This window comes from Capricornis sumatraensis, chromosome 13 (assembly GCF_032405125.1).
Source record: "Capricornis sumatraensis isolate serow.1 chromosome 13, serow.2, whole genome shotgun sequence".
NCBI classification, from domain to species: Eukaryota; Metazoa; Chordata; class Mammalia; order Artiodactyla; family Bovidae; genus Capricornis; species Capricornis sumatraensis.
Window position 1 is genome coordinate 80780135 of NC_091081.1, and position 25090 is coordinate 80805224.

At 39.7% G+C, this 25090-nt stretch overlaps 1 protein-coding gene across 1 annotated transcript in view; it reads left to right on the plus strand.

Moving 5' to 3' along the window:
* The window catches only part of ARID1B (AT-rich interaction domain 1B), a 419926-nt gene that overhangs the window by 284510 nt on the left and 110326 nt on the right, over nt 1-25090 (plus strand). Inside the window, exon 5 of the mRNA XM_068984869.1 lies at nt 12002-12245. Within this exon, the coding sequence (XP_068840970.1) occupies nt 12002-12245 (244 nt within the window). The remainder of the gene's footprint in view (nt 1-12001; nt 12246-25090) is intronic.

The following is a 25090-nucleotide window of genomic DNA, read 5'->3' on the forward strand; positions in this document are numbered from 1 at the left end:
GGGGAGTATGAAGCACAGAAAGGTTAAGTATGTTGCCCATGGTCAGTGTCAAAGTGGTCAAAGCCAAAGTCTGGAAGTAAGTGGTCCTACTTCAGAGTTTGCAATTGTTGCAAATGCTAACCGTTCATTAAAACTCGACCTGGGAAGTTCTGTAGTAGATGCGTATGATGCAGGATCATGGAGGAAGGAGCTGCGCAGCTCATTCTGGTGGAGTAAATGTCCGTGGAGTCCTTCCCAAGTGGTGATGGAAGACTCCCTGAGGGGGGTAGGGCTTACTCAGCTCAACTGCACGCAGAGGCTCCTGGAGCAGCCTCCTGCTCTGATCCCCAGACTGTGCTGCTGCCTCTCCTGTCGCCTCCTCTGATCTCGGCTCCTGCTGCTGCTCTGACCTGAATTCCACCACCAGGCTTACAGTCCGCTTCTTTCTCTCGTGCCTTCTCTTCTGTGTCAGATACATCCTGCCACGTTCAGAGTTTTGCTTAGTTTTCTATCAATATTGTTTGTGAGATTTATATTAACATTTTTAGTTCTAGGTCATTCAATTTCATTGCTGTATAGTATCCCATTTTCTGAATAGATCTCTTGATTTTATATCACTGGAAAATTAGATTGTCTCTCTCTCTCTCTTTTTTTTTTACAATACAATACTGAAGCAGTGCTACTATGCTTATATATGTTTCCATAGTGTGTGTGCCAGTGTATAAACCTAGGAGTGAACATCCTGGATCATAAGGTAAATAAATGCATCTTCAGCTTTACAAAATGCTTATAAGTTTTTATCCAAAGTGGTTATTCTAAGTTACATAGCTGTGTCTGGAAGAGCACAGAGTGTGTATTTTTCTCTCTCCAATGTTTTATGGTCATGAAATCTCAATTGGAAGAAGAATTGATGCTTTTGAATTGTGGTGCTGGAGAAGACTCTTGAGAGTCCCTTGAACTGCAAGAAGATCAAGCTAGTCAATCCTAAAGGAAATCAGTCCTGAATATTCATTGGAAGGACTGATACTGAAGTTGAAGCTCCAATACTTTGGCTACCTTAGAAGAACTGGCTCACTGGAAAAGACCCTGATGCTGGGAAAGATTGAAGACAGGAGGAGAAGGGGACAACAGAGGATGAGATGGTTGGGTGGCATCACCAACTCAATGGACATGAGTTTGAGCAAATTTTGGGAGATAATGAAAGACAGGGAAGCCTGGTGTGCTACAGTCCATGGGGTCACAAAGAGTCAACACAACTTAGCAACTGAACAACAACAACTACTACCATTTAGTGTTGACAGGAGTATTACCTGATCACTTCTGTGGTATTCTTCCCCTAAATCCATAACCCCAGCCTAACCGTGAGAAAACACTAGACACAAATTGAAGAACATTCCACAAAATACCTCAGGAGTGCTCTTTTAATGTGTTGTGGTTGTGGAAAACAGGGAAGGATTTGAGAAATTGTCACCTATCAGAGGAGACTAAGGAGACAAGGTGAATAAATGTGGTATGTGTCCTGGAACAGGAGGAAGACTTTACTGTAAAGGCTGCAAATTTGAATGAAGTCTAGTTTCATTGATAGTATTACACCAGTTTCAAGTTCATAGTTTTAATAGATGTGCCCTGGTTACCATGTAAAATGTCAGCGTTAAGGCAAACTGAGTGAAGGAACATCAGTACTGTCTTTGCCGCTTCCAGGTAAGGCTAAAGTCATTTCAAAACAAAAGGTTTTAAAAATTCAGTGAAGGATGTAGAATAAGTATCTTATGTTCATGTGCCTCATGTGACTGGGTAAAATGTCAAAAAATGAAGTTTTAGTATTAATTCTACAGCAGAACTTCCGTTTATTCCATGCAGACCTGGTGCAGTTTGTGAGCTGTTTTTTTCTGTTGTTTTTTTTTTTTCAAGTTGCTAATTTATTTGCAGTTCCTATATGTCTTATTGAAGTATTTCATTGCTGTATACTGAAGAAATAGAGGTCTCTTGAGGGTTCATGCTTTTTTGTTTTTAACTTTTATTTTCAGAATTTCTATGTGCTAAGCATTGTACTTCTAAGATACACAGTAGTTGGTTTTTACCATGAGAGATGCAAACGATGGTGTCGATTGCTTTTCTGCTGTAAAGATTATGATATACTTTCAGTAATAAAACCTCAAATCAGTAGACAAACTCTAAATCTTACATATTTACAGATCTTGTTAGTTTTTCAGTTTGCTTTCAAAGCACATGGGTCATTCATACTTACAGTTTCATACCTGGTGTTGATATTTGTAAAGCACCAAACCATAAGCCCGCATACCCGCATCCCTGCGCCTGCGTGGCATGAGCTCATTTTCTTCCGGTGTAACTAAGATGTCTTTTCATACTGTTCACGGGGTTCTCATAAAGAAAGCTGAGTGCCAAAGAACTGATGCTTTTGAACTGTGGTGTTGGAGAAGACTCTTGAGAGTCCCTTGGACTGCAAGGAGATCAGATAAGTCAGTCCTAAAGGATATCAGTCCTGAATATTCATTGGAGGGACTGATGCTGAAGCTGAAGCTCCAATACTTTGGCCATCTGATGCAAAGAACTGTCTCCTTAGAAAAGACCCTGATGCTGGGAAAGATTGAAGGCAGGAGGAGAAGGGGATGACAGAAGATGAGATGGTTGGATGGCATCACCGACTCAATGGATATGAGTTTGAGTAGGCTCCGGGAGTTGGTGATGGACAGGGAAGCCTGGTGTGCTGCAGCTCATGAGGTCGCAAAGAGTCGGACATGACTGAGTGACTGAACTGAACTGAGACTAGGTGTCTTCAGAATTTGGTTTTGGAATAGAATATGCAGTTAAAGAATATAATCTGTTAAATTGTTATTCATAATTAGTCTTTAAACACTATTGTGCCATTTTAAGGGTAAAGTGTACCCTTAAAATCGTTTTAGCCATTGATTCTTAAGTATAAATGAAAGGAGTAAGATGAGTGTAGGCTCATGAAATTATTCCAGTTAGAAAGCATGCTAATATTTAACCTGGGCTATAGTTATTTAAGCACTTTTGGTTTTGTTCACCTATATGTTAAGTTTTATATAGTACTAAAATATATAGATTTTTTTTAATATTTTACAAATTTATTTTTGAATGGTACCTGCAATTTTAATCATGTTTAAAACAATCTGTGTTCATAAACATTTGAAAACAAGAGGGTTTTGGGGTTTTTTGGTTTTGGTTTTGCTTTAAAATGTTTAACATTTCTCATTTGGCACTACACTGTGTTTTGTTTTTTACTCACCTTTTAGACCTCTGTTGGCTCCCTAATTCCTAAAATTGTAAGTTCATATTCCTTGGCCTGAGCCTGTGAAGTCACTCACAACTGTCCCTGGGTGGCCTCTTCAGCTGCATCCTCTCTCCTTCTGCTTTTCCAGCCTCCCCCTTCCCACATGGCATAGTCTCCCATAGTTTTTGCCTGCACCCATGGTTCTCTCTGCTCTCCACTTATCACTCCTCGCCTGGACCCGTGAGAGACAGCAGCCCCTGGCCTGATGTGAGCTGGCTGAAGACCTACCATTCTGTATTCCACAACACTTGTTAAGTCACCTGTCCATCACAGAGTTTCTGCTTTGTCATAGAACTTAAACCTACTTAGCTGTTTCTCTGTCTCCATTGAGACTCCATGAAAGAAGGACGCTGAAGTGTTCAAGATCACCTGTGCAGGCCAATTTAATTGTAAAATGTCATCCACGTGAAAAAATGGTCTACCTTTTCCCCTACTTCCTCCCACCTACCCATCCCACACCTCCAGATGCAAACCTTAGAGAGGGCCTACCTGCCTGAGGCTGTGCCTGACAGTACAAATATCCCTCCTCAAATTATTTAGTATTCTCACTTTATTATATAGCTTTAGTTTCACCAGTAGTCTTCCATTTGTATTAAGTATATTCTTTAAGATGCCATTGTTCTTAAAATAACAAAGGGCCAGCAGTTATTCACATGTGAATCTTTTTTAGTGTTTTCAGCACTGTTTGGGACTTTGACTTGAGGTCAGGAAGGGTCCTGGCTATTTTAGCCAGTGAAATCAGTTAAAAAACATTTTGACTGGTAGGAACAATGGGCTAGAGCTAACAAGATGTTGTAGGGTCCTCATGAAAGAAAATGCATATAGTATCTCTGCTATAGAGAATTGTGGTTATAGTTGTTACCCCCTAAAAATCATCAGATCATGATCTTGAGCATCAAATCATTAGGATCATCACCTGAAAGGGTAGTCCCAGGATTATAACCACGAAGGGCAATGCTATTTACAGATGAAAATTATTCCCAAATTCCATACAACTAAAAGATAAATATAAAATAAATTTTCATACCAAGTTATTTTTAACTTCAAGACTGTCTATACTGTGTTTGCACAATATGATAAACACTATTTGTTGGGTCTATTTGTCGTTATTCCTACTCTACATAATGTCTGCTATTAATACAGAAGAGCAGAGACTCTCCCTGGGCAGACTTCAAAAACAGAATAATTTTAGGGTCCCCTCGAGGTCTGTGAAGTGGAAAAAATTCCCTTACATGATGCATATTTCATAGTTATATTGTTTACTGCTTCTAAATTTAGAGTGGCAATTTGATATCAGGGGTTTTAGCCGAAGGAACTTTGTGGATGGCTTTTATTTTAGGTGGAAAGTTTTTAAAAATCAAAGGAAATGTAATCATTATAAATTTTTTTGCTTATGATAGCATGCTTAATTCCAAATCCTGTTTCTGTAAAGTATCAGTTCAGCTAATTATCTTGTAAATATCCCTTTAAGATGAAAGTTACCGTCAAGGAATCTTTGCTTGAGAGAGGATGCAAATAAATCAGGTGAAAGTTTTTTCCCCAAAAAGTGGTTTTTGGCTACCTCTCTTAAAATGAATTCTGACTCATTAATTTTCCTTGTGTTATCCCTGGCTTTGGATATGAGTTTGTCATTTGTTGAGCTTGTGACTATTTTTAAATTAGGATCAAACATTTTTTTCCAATTGACATCATATATATTAAGGCTAAGAATTGTATATACCATGGACCAGAGGAGCCTGGTAGGCTACAGTCCATGGGATTGCAAGAGTCGGACATGCCTTAGCAACTAAACCACCATCACATATAATGAAAAGATAAATATTTGTCATTTGGATATGTTTAAGTAGAAAGTAAGATACATATTTATATAACTTTGTAAGAAGATGCTTTGCAGGTCTAAAAATTAGTGCTTGGTAGGATTTTATTCATGGATTCCTTCTGTGCCTTTCCATTTTTAATTCCTTTACACCGGAAGTCTGAGCTTTTAACTCATTTGCTGTCTAGACAGATGAAAGCAGCAGGGACTTTGGTGGGTGTCTTGAAGTACACCATTATGTAGGTTTGTGCTGAAAAGAAGCCTACAAATATCATGGAAATTAAACAGTCACTATGAGGTTGTTCTTTTTGTGTATGTATGTCAGTCAAATTATTGGCTCAATTCTAATATTGACCTCAAGGTGTATTTGTATCACATGTCCAAAATGATAGTTCTGAAATAAGGTTGGAGGGTATGAAGCGATTTTACAGTGTGTTTCCAAGGAGCTAAGCATGTAATGAGCCTGGATGCTTGGCCTCCGGGATGGTAATTGGAAACAGAGGGCCAAGAATTCATTGCTAAATTTTCATGGCAGTCTCAGTCATTTTCAGTAGAGCATTTTTGGTAAATATTTAAAAATGTTTGCATGTGCTGGCTTACTTTGTATGGTGTTTGCAGCTGTATTTTACTGTAGAGCTTATAAATTCAGTGACACTCATCAGTGACTGGTCAAATCCTCCTCTCTTCAGCATTGCCCTTAAGAAAGTTAGGGTCTAGTTGGAGAGGGAGAAAGAAAAACTACATGCCAGGATTTCATCCTCAATATTCTAAAAAGAAGAATAGACACTATTTCTGCTTTTGAAGATAACTGACTTTTTTAAAGACCATTGAGCTGGCATTTTAACCTGTGCTTCAAACCCATGGGAAGTCACAGTGAGAAATCATTAACTGTATCCTATTAAAACCCTTAAACAAGAGACCTGAACTCGTCTCATTGATTGAAATATCTTCTCTGTTTCTAATTCAGTGTTTATCCTCATGCTCTCTTGGGGCTCTTCTGAGCAGGAGATGCCCAGTTCATGTGAGGCTTAGCAGTTTTCTACCAGTGGCTGATATAATAATGTCAACTAATTGTATTGAGAACCATAGCTGAGAGTATTTTAGAGTTGATCTGCTTTAAAAAAAAAAATAAAAAATTTATTTAATTAAACAGGGGAGTAAAATTTTCTGACTTATTCCCAGTTCAGGACAGTAAGACATCACCAGTATTGACTGAATTTATCCTTTAGCAAGCTGACTTATTAGATAATCTGAACACCATCAAAACCAAAGAGGTCTGTAGATGTAGTGAAGTCATGATATATGAATGTAAAATATTCTTAGGAAGGGTCATGTACGATTTGTATTTATATTTATACTTAATGTTGTATGCCTATTTTATATATCTGTAGATTTCTAAAAATTCCTCCTGTGCTCCTTCCCGGCACTTGTTCTGTACATTCCGTCATCACTGCCCTGCCCCACCCTGGCCCATCATGTTGAATCAGAACATATCTTTGCTCTATGTTAATTCATCAGTGTTTCTCTTGTCGGAGTCTGATAGGATTGTTACTGCTCTCAGGTGGCATTTCATTCTAAGCACAGTGAAATCTCTTGTACTTGTCACTTAGGTTAGATTGAAAATTTTACATGGGCTGAAGGTGGAAGGATGATGGTTACAGAGGGGCAAGTCTTTGTGGGGAACTTTCATTTAAATTAAATTTTAAAGTAAAACAAGCTTTTCCCCCAAAAAAAGCATTGATTTTCTAAATATAAACTAACCATTGATAGTAGGGACTATATTATTTGGGGTGTGCTGGAAAGTATTCAGTATTCTGAGTAATGTCAGATAGTGAAAACCCAATTTAGTAGCAAGACTTTACCAAATCAAATTGTCATGGCAAAATACTGAATTTACTATGCATGAGCCCATGAGGCCATTGCCTTACCCTCACTCCCTCAGTAAAGAGGGAGACTGCAAGGAGTGCTGTGGGGCAGGGGGGACTCCAGCCCCTTAAAGGAGTCCTCCCTGCAATTACCTTACCTGCCAGTTCCTAGCAAGACAAATGGAAGCACTGTAGCTTGAAGGTGCCTTGCTTAGAATGAGATGCAGGAAGGTCTCTCTATTCTTTACAGGCATCATAGATCTGATGGTACTTAGAAAAGAAGAATAGAGTTGGTGCCCTGCTGACTAAATTGTCCTCTAGAGGGGTATTCGTTACAGAGCTTCTTTGTTAACTAGGCTGAATGTTTAAACCACTGTTGAACTTCTTTTATTAACATGTTTTAAGATAGCTATACATATGGATACCCTAAGTATCTGCAGGGCGGGAATATTTCCCTATAATTTACATATAAAAGTTACGTGTGTGTATAACAGTAATATAGAAATTATATCTTTTTATTACTCTTCTGTTACACTGAGGTGTAGTCAGCACTGAAATTCTGATGACTTGTGAACACTAAGAAAGCCACCGTTTTTATATTTTTCTCTTGATATTTCTTTGATCAGCTTGTTGAATAACAGAAATGTTTTTCATGCCTTTGCAGCTTGAATGAAGCTCTCTTAACACCCATCCATGTCACTTTTTCAACCATAACAAAATTTTAAGGGAGAACAGGGAAGGAATTTATAGGTAGTGCAGAGAATTTTAAAATTTTCCAAGTAACTGTTTTTTATGAAAAAAGATCTGCATAAAATTTAACTTCAAATAATGATTTTTTTAATTGAATCTATGTCATCTTTTCTGTTGAATTCCAGATTATAGTATATTAGAAAATAATGATTTTATATCTAGTTACCTACCAGTTTTTTTTTTTTCCTTTAAAGAAATCATGAAAGGCATATTTCCTCCCAACTGATTCTTACATGATGGACCCTTATTTATGAATAATGCACATTTGTTAGGTAATAGGTATCTGTACACAGAGCCCGCCACCCATTCTTAAGTGGGCTCTCCCTGAGTTAGTCTGATACCACTAAAGAGGAGAATTCTATCTGGCGCCCAGTCAGTGTTTTCCAGGCAGGTGTGAATGTGGAGTCTTTCCCTGTTCCTGGTGAAGCCTGTGTGATTCCTTACGCACGTAGGTCCCCATGCATTTCAGCTGAGACCTGTCTGTCTTCCTTCTGTTTCCCCATGGAAGAGGCAAAGGCATGAGAGGCCAGACTAGATACAGCAGGTCAGCACTGTTTTCTGTAAGGGCCAGATAGTAAATATTATAGGCTTTGAGGGCCATAGTCTCAATGCAGGTCTCCATTGTGGCCCCAAAGCAGCCATAGACAGCACTTCAGAGGAATGGCTGTGACTATAAGATGTCCCAGTAAGATGTTATGGGACCCTGAAATTTGAATTTCAAATATTTTTCATGTAAAGTATTACTCTCCTGATTTTTTTTTTTTTAGTCATTTAAAAATGTGTGGCTTATGGGTGGAGCCGGAATAGGTAGGATTTCGTTTTAGTCCTCACATAGCTTGCCATGCCCTGCTTTGTAGAGCCCACAGGTGTACCCTTTTGCACTTTTGTGAACTCCCTGGTGGCTCAGATGGTAAAGCGTCTATCTACAATGCGGGAGACCCGGGTTCGATCCCTGGGTTGGGAAGATCCCCTAGAGAAGGAAATGACAACTGACTCTAGGACTATTGCCTGGAAAATCCCAGGGACAGAGGAGCCTGGTAGGCTACAATCCATGGGGTCGCAAAGAGTCGGACATGACTGAGCAACTTCACTTTCACTTTATATCAAGTTAGGAAAGGAATATGTTGGGGATAGGTACTTAAAGAATTATTCAGGACCCAGCTATCTTCCACACCCAGAGAGAGGCCAGCATTCACCCTGCAGCAAGAGGAATGGGTGGAATCCTGTCCTGTGGTCCCTGTCAGCCTGCACCTCACAACTCTGCATGTCTGTACTCAAGTTTTATTTGGAGGAACTCAGATAATTGTGTTAATTGCTGAAGTGTGAATACTTCACAATTGCCGGGAGAACTATCAATAACCTCAGATATGTACATGACACCACCCTTATGGCAAAAAGTGAAGAACTAAAGAGCCTCTTGATGAAAGTGAAAGAGCAGAGTGAAAAAGGTGGCTTAAAGCTCAACATTCAGAAAACAAAGATGATGCCATCTGGTCCCATCACTTCATGGGAAATAGATGGAGAAACAGTGGAAACAGTGACAGACTTTATTTTGGGGGGCTCCAAAATCACTGCAGATGGTGACTGCAGCCATGAAATAAAAAGACGCTTACTCCTTGGAAGAAAATCTATGACCAACCTAGACAGCATATTAAAAAGCAGAGAAATTACTTTGCCGACTAAGGTCCGTCTAGTCAAGGCTATGGTTTTTCCAGTAGTCATGTATGGATGTGAGAGTTGGGCTATAAAGAAAGCTGAGTGCCGAAGAATTGATGCCTTTGAACCTTGATGTTGGAGAAGACTCTTGAGAGTCCCTTGGACTGCAGGGAGATCCAACCAGTCCATCCTAAAGGAAATCAGTCCTGAGTGTTCATTGGAAGAACTGATATTGAAGCTGAAACTCCAGTACTTTGGCCACCTGATGCAAAGAGCTTAGAAAAGACCCTGTTGCTGGGAAAGATTGAGGGCAGGAGGAGAAGGGGATGATGGAGGTGAGATGGTTGGATGACATCACCGACTCAATGGACATGAGTTTGGGTGAACTCCGGGAGTTGGTGATGGACAGGGAGGCCTGGCGTGCTGTGGTTCATGGGGTCGCAGAGCTGGACACGACTGAGTGACTGAACTGAACTGAACTAAATACTTTCTAGATTGTACGTAGTATCTTTCTCGCATAATATTCTTTCTCTGTTTCTACCTGGCTTCACAAAAAGTTCTGAAAGTCTGAACTGAACTGTTGTTGAACCCAGTCATCAAGTTGAATACAATGTTTTATCTGCTGAATATATGCAAAACCATCCATTTCGTGTGCCTTAAGTAGAGATATTTATATTAATATATTTTTTCTCTGAATTCTGAAAACATGATTCAGTTTGTCCCATTTTATTTTGGAGCTTTGATGATACTTTTTCTAGGGGTGATATTTTCAATCACTTGCTACTGTTAGGTTTCTCACTCATATACTCAGTTATATGACATTGAAGATTACTGTGTTTTACTTAGATGTTATTCTTAGCAGAAGAAAATTTTGCTTTTCTATAATCATCTTTTTGTGAGGTTCTCATCTCATCAGCTATTCTTTAGAATGTTTTTAGTCATTGGCAATTTTGCTGTTAAAAAGAGAAAAGTTAATTGTATAATATATGGTTAATAGATAAACTTTCCAGGAGTCTTGGCTCCTCATCCTGAGTTTGTGTTGTGACATTTTGGGGTACCCTGAAGAGCTCTAACCAGCTCTGCTTTAGTGGCCCCCTTTGCACTGCCTGATCTACATTCATTCTTCAGGTCCTAAGCATCTTCCTCCATCAGTTTCCAGAGCCCTAGTTTTAGCAGTCCCAGTGGTAAGCAGTGAGGTAAAATTAAACAATAAAATTGCGTGAGTGGAAGATGTCAATTAGGGTTGAATCTGCTTTACAGACAATACCATAACCTAGTATTTCTGATCCCATTCTGCAGTCCTAAATTATCAAGACAAATTTCTTTTATCCTGCTTCTCAGCCTTTAGGACTCATTCAGCACCTAGTTCCAGGTCTCATCTGAGTTTGCAGAGTCAGTAATATGGAATCCTCACCACTGCCACAGGCCTGTACTGGTGTACAGAGCTCCTGTTGGTGGGAGTCCCATTTGGGACCTCTGTGCCCAGCCGTGAGGTTCTGTCTGTCCTCTCACTCTGATAAGGGTTCAGAGGACAATTTTCTCATTTCTCTTCTCTCCTCCTGTCATGATCTTTGGCAGGTGCTGTCTGTCCTCAGCGTTGTAGCTGGTAACAGTAACATTGACTCTCTGACCTTTGTTTTCTATGTCTGTCAAATGGGAGTTTTAATATCTGCCTTAGAGGGTATTATGGTAAAATTACAGGACCTTAAAGATTGTTTGTTTAGCTTAAAACTGTTACAAAAAGTAAGTGATTGGAGAAGGAAATGGCATCCCACTCCAGTATTCTTGCCTGGGAAATCTCATGGACAGAACAGTCCATGGGGTCGCAAAAGAGTCGGACACAACTTAGCGACTAAACAACAACAAATACAAACATATACTATACCAATACTCAGTGTTCACTGCTAGGCCAAATAATATACTTTGGTTGCACTTCCTTCTGGTATGGTACCTCTTGTTTTTCTAGAGTTAATAAACAAATGACTGTTTTAAAAAAAGGTAGTAAGTTATAACATTAGGACTCATTTCTGCCAACATAACTTCAAAGGGATTTATTTTCATCATATCAGATAAAAATACACATCACTCTTCTATTTATAAGAGAATTTTTGAATTACCTAAAATATCAGAATTTCTCCCTACAAGGTTTGGTTATAGTTTGGATTGCTATTAAATTAGAAGATCATATTTTGAAATTCAGATAGCCCTTATTGATCTTTAAGTGGGAGGATCCAAAGCCTTTAGTTTTTAGTTTGCTGAAATGATCATGTATGAATCAGGCATTCCATTTAGATGGTACATCACCACCTAGCATGCTTTTCCTGTGAGTCTTTGGCGGGTTTGTTGGACTAGGTGCTGACAGCTTAAAGGAAAGCTGTAGGACAGTTCAATGAAAGAGGTACAAACTTAACTTTTTAGTGACAGACTAGATCCTATGGATTTAACTTATAAGAGACCTCATTAAAGTCTTCTAATAACAAGTGGCCATGCTCTGAATTTGGGGTGTTCTCTAGAAAAATTCTGAAAGTTTAGGGTTAAGATTTTCAAATAGTGTTTTGAGTAGGTATTTGTCCAAATATGTGTTACTCCATCAATGCATGCTATTTCTTTCCTCCTTAGGACCTGTCTGGCTCCATTGATGACCTCCCCACGGGAACGGAAGCAACTTTGAGCTCAGCAGTCAGTGCATCTGGGTCCACGAGCAGCCAAGGAGATCAGAGCAACCCAGCTCAGTCACCTTTCTCTCCACACGCATCTCCCCATCTCTCCAGCATCCCTGGGGGCCCATCGCCTTCTCCTGTCGGCTCTCCTGTAGGAAGCAACCAGTCACGATCTGGCCCAATTTCTCCTGCCAGTATTCCAGGTATTCATTTCTTAATAATTACTATTTTACTCTGTAATAAATATAGACCTAGTTTTCATCAATAAAAACATACATACCATTATTATTATGTTTTTGGAGTATAACTGTGAATTATCACCAAAGCATACAAGCATCCTAGTTCCTAAGTATACTCAACTAATGAATATAAACACTGAATTAGTAAAATCACCCGTTACTTTCAGTTTGCACATTTACCTTAACTTACACCAAAAAATTACTTATTCTCTTAGGATATGTTTCATAGGGCTTTTGTTAAATAAGATCCTCTGTTGATAAAGTGAGATTACTGTGGAAGTTATTTTCTACAGTATTTTTAATGTTCATGCTTATCACTGTCTTAATTTGCCAGCATACGTTCACGGCCTTGTTATTTATACAAACTCTTATCTTTTAGTTTTGATAGAAGTTCATGTTCCAGTTAACCTCTTGCATCAGCTCTTTCCATACTCGTAGTCTTATAAATCTTTTGCTTCCTTTATCATATACTTGGGGTTATTTATTTGTCAGTTGCCCCATCCTATTCCAGCTTTCTTTCTTATATCAACCATCTTTCATTCAAACCCACCAAGTAACCAGCTTTCCTTTATCCGTCAAATAGATGTAATTTTTTTTCTGTGTAACTTTTGCTAGCATGATGCAGGTGGCTGCCAGAAAATACTTTTTACTCATCTGTCAGAATTACTATTGAATTGCTGATAACTTTTATGATAGTTTATTCTATTATCTTAAAAACATGGATAGTAATTTTTATCCCATCTTATTATTTTGCCCTTTATATATTTTAAATAAATGGTTTATGTATGTATATAAACATATAAGAACATATGAAAAATGCTAATTATGAAACAACTATCAAATGAGTACTCATGGCTCACCATCCAAAATAAGAGCTGGAGTTGCTGTTTTTACCTGTGTGTTCCTTCCTGTCTTCAGCTCTATACCTCTCCTCTGCCTCAGATATCCTCTGAATGTATTTTAAATCATTCTTTCTGGATTATTTTGGGTTCTAAAAGAGTATAAATGAAGGATATATTGTTATTTTTATTTAGTTTTGAGTTTTATAGAAATGAATTATATTAAAAATGACTATATAATTCATCAGCCAGGTTGAGGGACTTGAGCCTATAAGGGTTGCTAATAATAATTGCAATAGAACACATATAAACCAGGAAGATTCTGGGCAAATCATGAAGTATAGCTAAATATGTAATACTATATGTGGCTCTTTTCCACTTAGCTTTTTTGACTAAATGTTATATTCCCAATATCCATATTTTGAATTACATATAATTTTAATATATTTTATTGAAGGCATCTTAATTTTCTTTCAGAAATATTTGCTTGTCCTTATAATGGTTGTTTTAATAATAAAACCTGGATTTACCTGCTTTTAATGTTTTTAAAGCTATGAATACTTTGTATTCCAGAATTCCTTAGACAATTTTTGGTATTGAGCTGGTTTCTGAGGTCTTACCTACCTAAACATTGGAAAGTTATATGTAAAATACTGTATTTGTCAATGAACCGACCCCATTTTTCTGAATTGCATCAAAAAGATTTTCTTAGTAAACTAAATGAAAACTTTTCTGAGATATAAAAATATTTTAGTTTTTCATTTAAAATCCCTAATATGAGTAGTTCACAATCTGATGGTTTTCATACATATATTTAGCATTCTAGTTGTGGATTTTGAAAGTTTTATTTCACTGTTTGGATTTTGATGCTGTATGGAACACAAACCCAACAAAAGGATTTAATTTGGAGGGCATGAGAGCACGTTATAGTGGAAAGTGAAGTCGCTCAGTCATGTCCAACTCTTTGCGACCCCATGGACTGTAGCTTACCAAGCTCCTCTGTCCATGGGACTTTCCAGGCAATAGTACCGGAGTGGGTTGCCATTTCCTTCTCCAGAGGATCTTCCCGACCCAGGGATCGAACCCCGGTCTCCCACATTGTTAGACAGATGCTTTACCGCCTGAGCCACCAGGGAAGTCCTGAGTCTGCTACTCAGTTGTGTTTTCCATAGGATAAAGTTGTTCAGTGAATTATGATTCTGATGACCTATTATTTATTGTTCAGTTGCTAAGTTGTGTCTGACTTTTTGCGACCCCATGGACTGCAGCACGCCAGGCTACCCTGTCCTCCACTATCTCCAGGAGTTTGCTCAAATTCATATCCATTGAGTCAGTGATGCCATCCAACCACCTCATTCTCTGCCACCATCTTCTCCTTTTGCTTTATGAGGCCTGTCCTTCACAGGACCTTCAGGGGAGGAGCTGAATGTGATTTTTCTCTGTTAACTTCTTGGAAAGTGGGTTTTCAATAGAAAACTTTCAGCTTTCTTGGAAACTATGTTTAAGGCTATTTGTTTTGTAAACTTGTGCCAGAAATTCTAACTGCTCAGGGCCAGGGCCTTCATTTCATTTCGTCATAGTGCAGCCTGTATTACTCTGCATGATGCTCGGTAAAATTATTCAGTGAAATTTAGTACAGGGATGAAATTACACAGCAAAAGTTCCACTTGTTTTCAGAGGCATGATATCCAGGTAAATCCAGAATTATCTTTGCTGAGTGTGAAGCTGTATAGTAATAAAATCATGTAAAACATGGAAAATAGAACATTTCTTTAATATTAGTGTCATTGTAAGAGGAATAACCACTTACAAAATCTGGCAAGCAGTTTTGGCATCTATTTACCTTTCTCTCCTGGAGAAGGAAATGGCAACCCACTCCAGTATTCTTGCCTGGAGAATCTCCATGGCCGGAGGAGCCTGGGCTTACAGTCGATGGGGTCGCAAAGAGTCAGACACCACTGAGTGACTTCACTTTCACTTTCACTTTACCTTTTTCTCAGATGGAATTATAAGTAACATTTGAGCTGAAGAAACTTTCTTAATCATCTGATCCCCCCTCCTCGTCTTATTGCCACTTGGCAAGCTGCTAGGCCTCCTTGTGCCTCAGTTTCTGTGTCTATAAAGATAATAACCACATCTCACAGGGTTACTATGAAGATGAAATGTGTTAATGTATATAAAGCAAGCTTGCAGTAAGCATTCAGTGGATGTTAATTGTTGTTGTGATTACAGTTACTGTTGTGATTATGGTTATTGTTGTTATTCAAAATGAGTATAGAGACTTGTCCATGATCATTACTCTCCAGAGTAACTCAGGGGGTTTGGGCTACAAGTCTGAATCTTACACCAGTGGTTTTCTTGTACCGTTCAGAGAACATGTATATAAAGTTCCCAGTGATGACTTGCTGAGTTTACTATTATTCAGTAGGACCACTAGAACTAGCCATGAAAGCATAATGTATTTTCACAAAGTTCAATCCATTTTTCTCCTAACTTGAAAAAAAAAAAAAAAAAAACAGGTAGGTCAGTGATTGCTCTTCTGAGAGGTTGAGTCTGAGAAAGTTAAGAGGAGACAGAAGACAAGCATTTTTTTAAAACCCTTGCTTCACTCAGATTGTTGGCAAATCGATTTCTGTGTGATGTGATGGGCAGGCAGTCGAGCATAAAATTTACCAATAGATGAGCAGATCAGAATCCTGGGTTATTTCTCACACTTTTTGTATATATTTAGACAATATCAGTCCCACCCTCTCCCTGTTCCTAGCCAGAGCTGCCATACTCACTTGAGCAAGTTGCTTGTTGGTCCAGGGATGTGGACCAGAGGAATAAGTGGAGTGAAATACAGCAGCCCTCCAGGGAGAAAGGGCGCCCTTTTGCGATTCACACAGAGGGGCCCCAGAGCTGTCAACACTCTCATCCTGGCCTCTTGATAGTCATCCTCGACGCCTGAGTCCACATGTCACCTGTTTCTCTACTCTGTTCCGTAGCCATGCCCAGGGACATTCAAACATGCATTTTTAACAGATGCTCATCAGAAAACTTTATGTGGTGTTATTTTATGGGGATTTGTTAAAAATCATGCCATATTTTATTGGGAGGGGAGAACGTGGTCTTCCCCTCCCTTTAGCCTGTCTGCCCTTCTTTTAAATTTTTTTTAAATACACTTTTTTGAACTATGTCATAAGTAATAAAACCACACTTTAGAGATGATATAAAGTTGATTATTTGGGGTTTATATTTAACTAAATGCAGGCATGCTTCCTTAGAGAATAAACGAGCCCTTCAGAGCTGATTTAGTAGTCTCCCCTCCTTTTCCCATCTCTAGACCAGATGTTAAGTTTTGTTGGTCTGTACCTTAGCTTCTAAGGCTTCTCAGGTGGCGCTGGTAGTGAAGAATCCACCTGCCAGTGCAGGAGACTCAAGAGACATGGGTTCAATCCCTGGGTCAGAAAGATCCCCTGGAGTAGGAAATGGCAACCCACTCCAGTATTCTTGCTTGGAAAATTTCATGGACCGAGGAGCCTGGAGAGCTGCAGTCCTTGGGGTTGCAAAGAGCCGGACACAACTGAGAGACTGAGCACACACACATACACTCTAGATTCTAAGTAATTTCTAGTCTGTCTACATTTGCTTCTGAGTCTGAACCAATGAAACAAAAATGTCCGACAGAAATCACATGGTTTCTCACCCTGGGCATGATCCTCAGATTGCTTTTTGAAAACATCTGTTTGGAATTTCCCTGTATTTTTCTGTCTGTAGCCTTTTGCTTTCTTTTCTCCCTCACCCTTCTTCCCATTCCCAGCACTGACTGGTTTTCCCTGACCCTACTTCTCTCCCATTAACTCCTGCTGTATCTTGCTGCCTCCTCTCCATGTGTCACAGATTGGCTCTTTCAATCATTGTCTCTCCAGCAAGTCATTGTTAAAATGCACAGCTGTTGTGTATCTGATAGCTGGGGTGAGGTAAAGCCAGAATGTTATGGGAAGAGTCTTCCCAGCGTGGCTCTCCCTGGGTTTGTTGAAGAAGAGCAGTCATTTTTCTCCATCTCTGCTCTGGTAAATGAAATCGACAGCTAATGATAAGTATCACAGAGGTGAATAAACAAAAGCCCAGGAAAGCACCCCGAATGGCTGACTCTGTTTCTTGCCTGTGAAACCGTTTCTCCATCCACTGCACATTCGCCCTCCTGTCATGCTGCCTTGCGAACATTGTGAGTGTCATGGGAACAAGTACTGTGATGTGCTGGCACGACATCGGCCCTGGCACATCCCTAACTCAGTGGGGCTTTTCCTTCCTGCGTTCTTTTGAAAAGCAGGATGGAGATTTTCTGTGATGAGTAGCCACATGGATTCTCTCCCTTTGTCTGCACATTACTGGGCTCCAGCATCACAGCTGTCTATGGTTAGGGGGGAAAGGATTCAGCTTGGTGGTCTAATCTAAACAAGCATTTGAAAATGGGAATGTATATGTTATATGTTCCCTCAGTGCTGTTATACATTTTCTAGGTTTTTACTTAGTGTTTCATTTCTCATTCCTCTTCTGGTTGATGTTTTTATATTTACAAAAAGAAATCTCCCTATCTTTCTAATTGTTAGTGTGTGTGTATGTACACATTTAAATAAAGTAAATCTACAATGTAGGGTGCAGTTGATTCTGAAATGTATGATAGTAAACATTTTGTTTTCCTTCTAATAAATGATCCCATTGCATTGCTTCCTGGGTTACAGCCAGGAATCAAGTTATGTACCTTGATTTAAGGAGTATAAACAGTTGGGTCTTGAATGTATTGTGTAGTTCTTACACTGGGCCTAATTCGTCCTAACACAGTGTATTGTGTAGGTCTTACACCAGGCCTAATTCGTCCTAACACGTAGTGGAAGCTGACGCAGCACAGCATCAGAATGCATTGCTGTTGCCAAAAGATTTAGTGAATGTTAATTTCACTTGTCTTGCCTCCAGAGCCAACCATTACAGTTTACTAACAAAGCAAAAATGTAAATAAGCCGAACTTTTTAATTTTTATTTTATTGGACAAAGGCTTTTGTCAGCTTTTTTCTTCATGTGCTGTAAGCAGCAACAGTGTTTAAATATTAAGAACGGTGAACATCAGTAGGGTACGATGATAGGCAGGCAGATATTAACTGTTCATAGCTTGATAGACATTTTTGTCTATAGAAACTTTAAATGTTCAGACTGTTGAGGACAGTTCATTGGTTTTATTATTAAAGATCTAAGGATAAAATCTGTAAATTCCTGAACATATTTCCTGCCCCCTCCCCACTTTTTTTTTCAAGTGTTTGTACCAAATCCAGTTTTAGGTAGAGTTAATCACTTTGTTCTGACAGCAGAGGGCTATTGGCAATAATAAACTAGGACCAAAGATAGAGAAGTAGGTATTCTCATTTATGTCTTGATGAAGAGACATTTGTTTCAAACCATTCGTCTTCTGGCATAGTATTAGGTGTTTGTTATGAGAAGACCAATCAAAGTCAACATTTTCCTAGCTGTCATAGACAGAAACAAAATAAAATTTCATCAAATGTGAATGTGAAACCCCCTCCCTTTAAGTTGTATGTGCTTTGCTCTTTGCCGTGTCTCACCTCCCACCTCGTCCTTCCCCAGATTGACTACTGGCCGGAAGAGAGCATGAGGCCGTGGGTCAGAGTATCCTCAGTGCTGAGCGGCTGGAAAGGAGGAAGGAGGGCAAGGGGAGAGTCGTCTTTCAGCAGTCTCTCAAGCTTGCTCTGATCTTTTTCCATTTGTGGCGCACCACCCCACCCCCGCCCCCCGTCCGGTTTCCTGCCTTTGCAAGCAGCTGGAGCCTTTCCCTCCTGAGCTTCTCTGCACAGGCGCCTCCCCGGGCATAGCCGCTCTGTCCCTCTTTCCTTACAGAGACTCATACCTGCCAAATAAGTGGCTGTCCTTTGAAAAGGATCACGGATTTTAAGAGCCTGCAGAAATGGCTTTGCCAGAGATCGCCCTTCCGCTCTCATAAAGCACCAGTTACTTTATGGTTAAGCCTGATTCTTTGAAGCTTTATTATGTCAGTTCCCGGATGGTGAGCGATGCATCTAGCGTACCAGCTACAATAATGAATTTGTGCCCCTCAGGAAAATCTCAGACGCTGAAAGAATGAATTCTGAAGAAGGTGGCACATAGTAGATTAAACATGGAAGATAACTCTTTGGGCAGCTTTAAGGTATATTTAGAGTTCTTCTGTATAAGTGTTCACCTGCTTTACTCTCTGCTTCAAAATGAGAGCTAAGTAGATTTCTGTAGGAGCTGATATAGTTGCAGATACAAACAAGAAGATATTCTGGTTTAAAAAAAACTAATTTTCTTGCTTAATTTGACATTCAGACAACCAGATTCTGGAAGGATGCTATAATGGGAAAGAGAAAAATGAATTGCAGTTAGGAGTTAGTCATAGGCTGGAGTGAACAGGAAGGATTTTAGTGAGAGGAAATGATAGTTCCTGGTCTAATTTGTCAAGATTAGTACCTATGAAATGAACACCGGAGGATGCAAATCAGTGTCTCTCTTTTTTAATCCATTCCCCTTGGATTTTTAGAACTCTTAGGGCTCAAGCCCAACCCATTCTAAATAAGTAATTTTTCTACTTTTTAATTTATCCTTGTTTAATAAAACTCAGGGTAAAGTTATAAGTTAATTTCTATAAGTGCTTCTAAACCAGTTTCCTTTCATGATAACATTAGAATCACTAAAAATTTTTATTGAAAGTCTCCACAGTCACCCTACCTGGTAATCTTATTTTGAAACAAGTGTTCCCTTTTGGCTTCTCGTGAAGTGGAAATCCTGCAACAGCTTGTTGAGGCAAGATGCATGCTGCTTATTGGCAAGCTGTGCAGAGGAAAAAAAAAATTTTTTTAACACAAAATGCCATTGATATATCCGTTTTTTTAATCTGTGGCAGCCCAGAAAACATCGATTCAGCAATTCTACAAACCAAAGAGAACTTCAGCCAGTATTTTTTTCCCTTACAAAGTAAAATATTTGTGTTATACAAAACAGTAATTTCAGATCCTTTCCAAATTATGTTTAGCAGTGCTTAAGAAAGCAACAATGTATTTTGTCTTTTAGAGAGCTGCAGTGGCATGGTTACTGGTTATTAGAGCCTCCCCCTTTAAGATACTAACTTAGAATGCAGCCAGGATCCTGGCTGTACCTAGGTCTCCCGCTGTTTCTAAAGGGCAGGTTCCCTGTTGCTGACCTGCAGCCAGGTCCTTGCATTGAAATCAGCTGCTCTAGCGTTCTTAGCTACTCTGCCCTTTAGAGGTCTCTCCTGACCCAAGTCAGGTGTTCTGATCATTGGGTAATGAGTTTTTTCTCCTCCTTTCCAAAAGCAGAAATCGTTCCAGTTCTTCTATCTGAACAAATTTCAAAGTAAGCCTTTTATCCTCCTCTCACATTCAGAAATGAGAACAGTGGGATTTTCTCAAAATACACAGTCCCACTTGGTTTTGCTCCCCCCTCTTAGTTAAAATTAAGTCATGCAGTTCAGTTTAAATTCTCCTCTCATTTTCCATTTCCTTTCTTTGATCTTCCGCATATGAAAATACAGGAAAGCTTGTGTCACCAGGGTGCTGTTTTGTGCCTCATCCAGCTCTGTAAGCTCAGTGGTGATGAAAGTGCTGACGTACTAGATCCAGCAGTCCACTCCCACTTCTCCCCTATTTTTTATTTTATTTTTTTACTTTATTCCCTGAAGAAGCACTTCAAAGCCTTGTTTGCCGTTTATTTTCATTTCTTGAGCTCAGTAGACTGATATTGCTCTCATCCTGTGCTTAACTGACTGACTGCTGTTGCTTCTTGAACCAGCAGTGCACTGCCAGTGTTAACACTATTGGCATCGACCTGTTGTACTCTCTTCCTCACTGGGAATGAGGAATCAGAAGGGAGGGGCACAAAAGCTTTTAGGAACTAATTTTAGCCTAAAAGTACAAGTTTCAAAAATCACTTTACTACATTTTGGAAAATGGTGATAAAGTGAATAGTTCTTCCAGTCAAGATGTTTCTGAATTTGTTTCCACTAACTTTTTATGTGTTACTCTACTTTCTAAAGGGAAAAAATGGTAGTTGTGAGAGGAACAAAACTGTTTTACATGGAGTGTCATGTTTATTTCCCTATCTTCTGATAACCCTGGAGCCAAGATTATTATGATGTGTTGATTGATTATAGCCGTTAAGTCTCTTACTAATCAGTTTCATCACTTACTCTCAATTCACACTTACACCTTTGATTTCTCTTCCATAGCAGGGTGATATGGGTTGTCATTGACTAATGAAGAACAGAATTGGTTTCGGCAAGAGATAAACGGAATGCCGACACCAGTCCTAAAATGCATTAATCTTTAATAATCCACATCTGCGTGTTTATAAATGATATAACCAGAGATTGTTAATGTTGATACTCTCTTTTCCAAACAGAAAGTGACATAAGAGTTTGTACTTGCAAACTACGTTAAATGCGTATAGCTGAATGCCAAGAATGTGACCTTGCTGAGGATGCCAAACGTATTAATTCACTGATTTTTTTTTTTTTTGTAGCATGTTGCACTTTTGCTGTTGGGAGAATTAGATGATGTCCTGAGGAAAGCCCACTAGCCCAACTGCTCATTTTCTTCTTTTAGTCATTAATTCAGCAAAGTGCTCAATGGATCTTATGCTGTGGGCATGTTTCTAGAATTAAAGAAATAAAACTGAATATAAATTGCAAAGGGACCTGTCCTCATGAAACTTAAATTCTAATAAGAAAGACAGGAAATATGCAAATAGTAAATAGCTTATTGTTGGGGGGAGGGAATCAGATTGCTTATTTTTTTTAATATAAATTTATTTTAATTGGAGGCTAATTACTTTACAGTATTGTATTGGTTTTGCCATACATCAACATGAATCCGCCATGGGTGTACACGGGTGTTCCTTATCCTGAACCCCCCTCCCACCTCCCTCCCCATACCATCCCTCTGGGTCATCCCAGTGCATCAGCCCCAAGCATCCTGTATCATGCATCGAGCCTGGACTGGCGATTCGTTTCACATATGATATACATGTTTCAGTGCCATTCTTCCAAATCATCCCACCCTCTCCCTCTCCCACAGAGTCCAAAAGACTGTTCTATATATCTGTGTCTCTTTTGCTATCTCACATACAGGGTTATCGTTACTGTCTTTCTAAATCCCATATATATGCGTTAGTATACTGTATTGGTGTTTTTCTTTCTGACTTACTTCACTCTGTATAATCGGCTCCAGTTTCATCTACCTCATTAGAACTGATTCAAATGTATTCTTTTTAATGGCTGAGTAATACTCCATTGTGTATATGTACCACAGCTTTTTTATCCATTCATCTGCTGATGGACATATAGGTTGCTTCCATGTTCTGGCTAATTATAAACAGTGGTGTGATGAACATTGGAGTGCGCGTGTCACTTTCAATTCTGGTTTCCTTGGTGTGTATGCCCAGCAGTGGGATTGCTGGGTCGTATGGCAGTTCTATTTCAGATTGCTTCTTTAGATGGCAATAATTAGGGACGGTATCTCTAAGAAATTAATATTCGAACAAGAGGCTCAGTGAACGAAGGTCAAAAGCAAGTCTAGGAGTGAGGTATCCAGGTAGAGCAAAGAACGAGTACGAAGGCCCTAAACAGGGGTGTGTTTGAGTTCTGGGCAGGGGACCCAGAAGGAAATCTTTGGGGCTGAAGCATAGTGGGGAAGGGAGATGGAACAGAATAATAGGTGGTTAGATTAGAGGGCAACCCAAGACCAGCTTCTGTAGGGTTTTGTAGGTTATGATTGGAATTGAGGAATTTAAGTGTGATGGTGGAGAAGGCAGAGAATGGCATGATCCAGGGCAGACTGTAAAAGGATCATTGTGGCTGCTGAGTGGACTATAGAGGGGGCAGGGCAGAAACAGTGAGACTCGTTAGGGGGTTGTTGCAGTAGCCAAGGGGAGGGTGGGGGGTTTGGTCATGGCTAGATGTGTGGGTAGCAGTAGTGGGGACAGGATGTTTTTGGCCTGAGAGATTGGTGGTAAACAGTGGTTCTGTCCAGTGGAAGACAAAAGAAGGAGTAAGTTTTTGAAAGAGAAATCTGGAGTTTGGTTTTGAAGATGTAGCATTTGAGAAGCCTGTATGGCATCCGGGGGAGAAGGCACTGGCACCCCACTCCAGAACACCTGCCTGGAAAATCCCATGGACGGAGGAGCCTGGTAGGCTGCAGTCCATGGGGTCGCGAAGAATCGGGCACAACTGAGCGACTTCACTTTCACTTTTCACTTTCATGCACTGGAGAAGGAAATGGCAACCCACTCCAGTGTTCTTGCCTGGAGAATCCCAGGGATGGGGGAGCCTGGTGGGCTGCCGTCTATGGGGTCACACAGAGTTGGACACGACTGAAGTGACTTAGCAGCAGCAGCATATGGCATCCAGAGGGCGACTTTTGAATAGGCAGTTGGTTATACGAAGACTCTGGATTCTGAGTAGAGATCTAGGCTGGAGAAGAAAGCCTATGAGTCGTTAGAGATCTAGATGCTGTCACCCAGGACACCTATCCTGCACCACAGTCACTTGGAGGCCCAGTGAGAGCACAGATGGCTAGACCCCACACCCAGTTTCTGACTCAGTAGGTTTGGGTGAAGCTGGAGACTTTGTGTTTCTGGCAAGTTCCTAGCTGAAGCTGAAGTTGTCGTCTGGGAGCTCCTGATCTGGGGAATGAGTGAGGTCAGGGGTTCTCAACTCTTGACTATGTGAAACGTCCTGGGCCGGACCCCACAGATGCCAGCTTAATGGGTCTGAGTGGAATACTCTGTGGTAAGCTGTCCAGATGATTATTATGTGTAGCCAGGGTTGGAACTACTGAGAGAAGAATTCTGAGGACTGGACCCTAGGGCACTCCAAAATGTAAGAGACCATGAAGAGGAAAAAGAACAGCCAGTGACAGAACGGAAAATAAGGAGAGTCTGGTGCTCTAGAAGCGGTGCAGAGTGAGATTTTGTGGAACGTGAAAGAGACCACCTGTATCCATTTCAGCTAACACTTCCCATGACTTTAGAATAGGCAGGGCATGTTTTAAAAGGAAACTAGTACTCCCAGTTATGGTCATATATGTATGGGTTATAGAAAGCTCAGAGATAAATAACTCATTTTTTATGGGGCAGCATATTACCTTTTTAAAAAAAAACTTTTCTATAGCTAGGTTCTGATTCAATTGAAATTATAATGTCATGGGAAAAAATCTTTTTGATAAAATAATTGTTATAGTCTCAGGCTTAATTCAGTTAGTAATAGAATCCCTTATTTTCACAGTTGTTCCGTTAAGTCTACTTCACACAAAATCCAAGAATCATGTCATTTAAATTCTGCTTGCAAAAAAGGCAAAAACATGTATTTTTAAGAGTTGAACCCCAATTTTTTGTTTGTTTGTTTATGTTGCATGTTACTTTTTACTGAAAGTGGACAGAGTAAACTAGCTTAGTATTCCCTGTTTCAGATCTACTAAAAGTGGCTTTGGGTCAGATCTTTCCTCCTTCAGAACTGAATTCCTTTTGCCTGGATCCATCCTGCCCATTACCAACTGGCAAACTCCTACTTACCCTTCAAGACCCAACTCCATTGTCTTTTCTTTTGCAAGATCATACCAATCCCTCCATACCAAAGAGAGTCCTACTGTCTATCCTGTTGTTCAGGGTCCTTTAGCTAGCCCAGGAGCCTCCTGAAGGCAGTGATCATTGCTTCCTTTTTATCCTCAGTGCCAAGAACAGTGCTTGACAACTAAAAGGCACTCCAGAAATGTTGGCCCAATTAAAAAGAGTTCGCAGTTCTCTTAGAATAAACAAGTATTCAAGAAAAGAAAGTACTAAAATTAGTAACTTACATAGCCTTTCATCCTATGGCTGGAAGCCATCTTTCTGCATCTGTGTTTCACAGTTTATGTGCTAAGTTGTCTC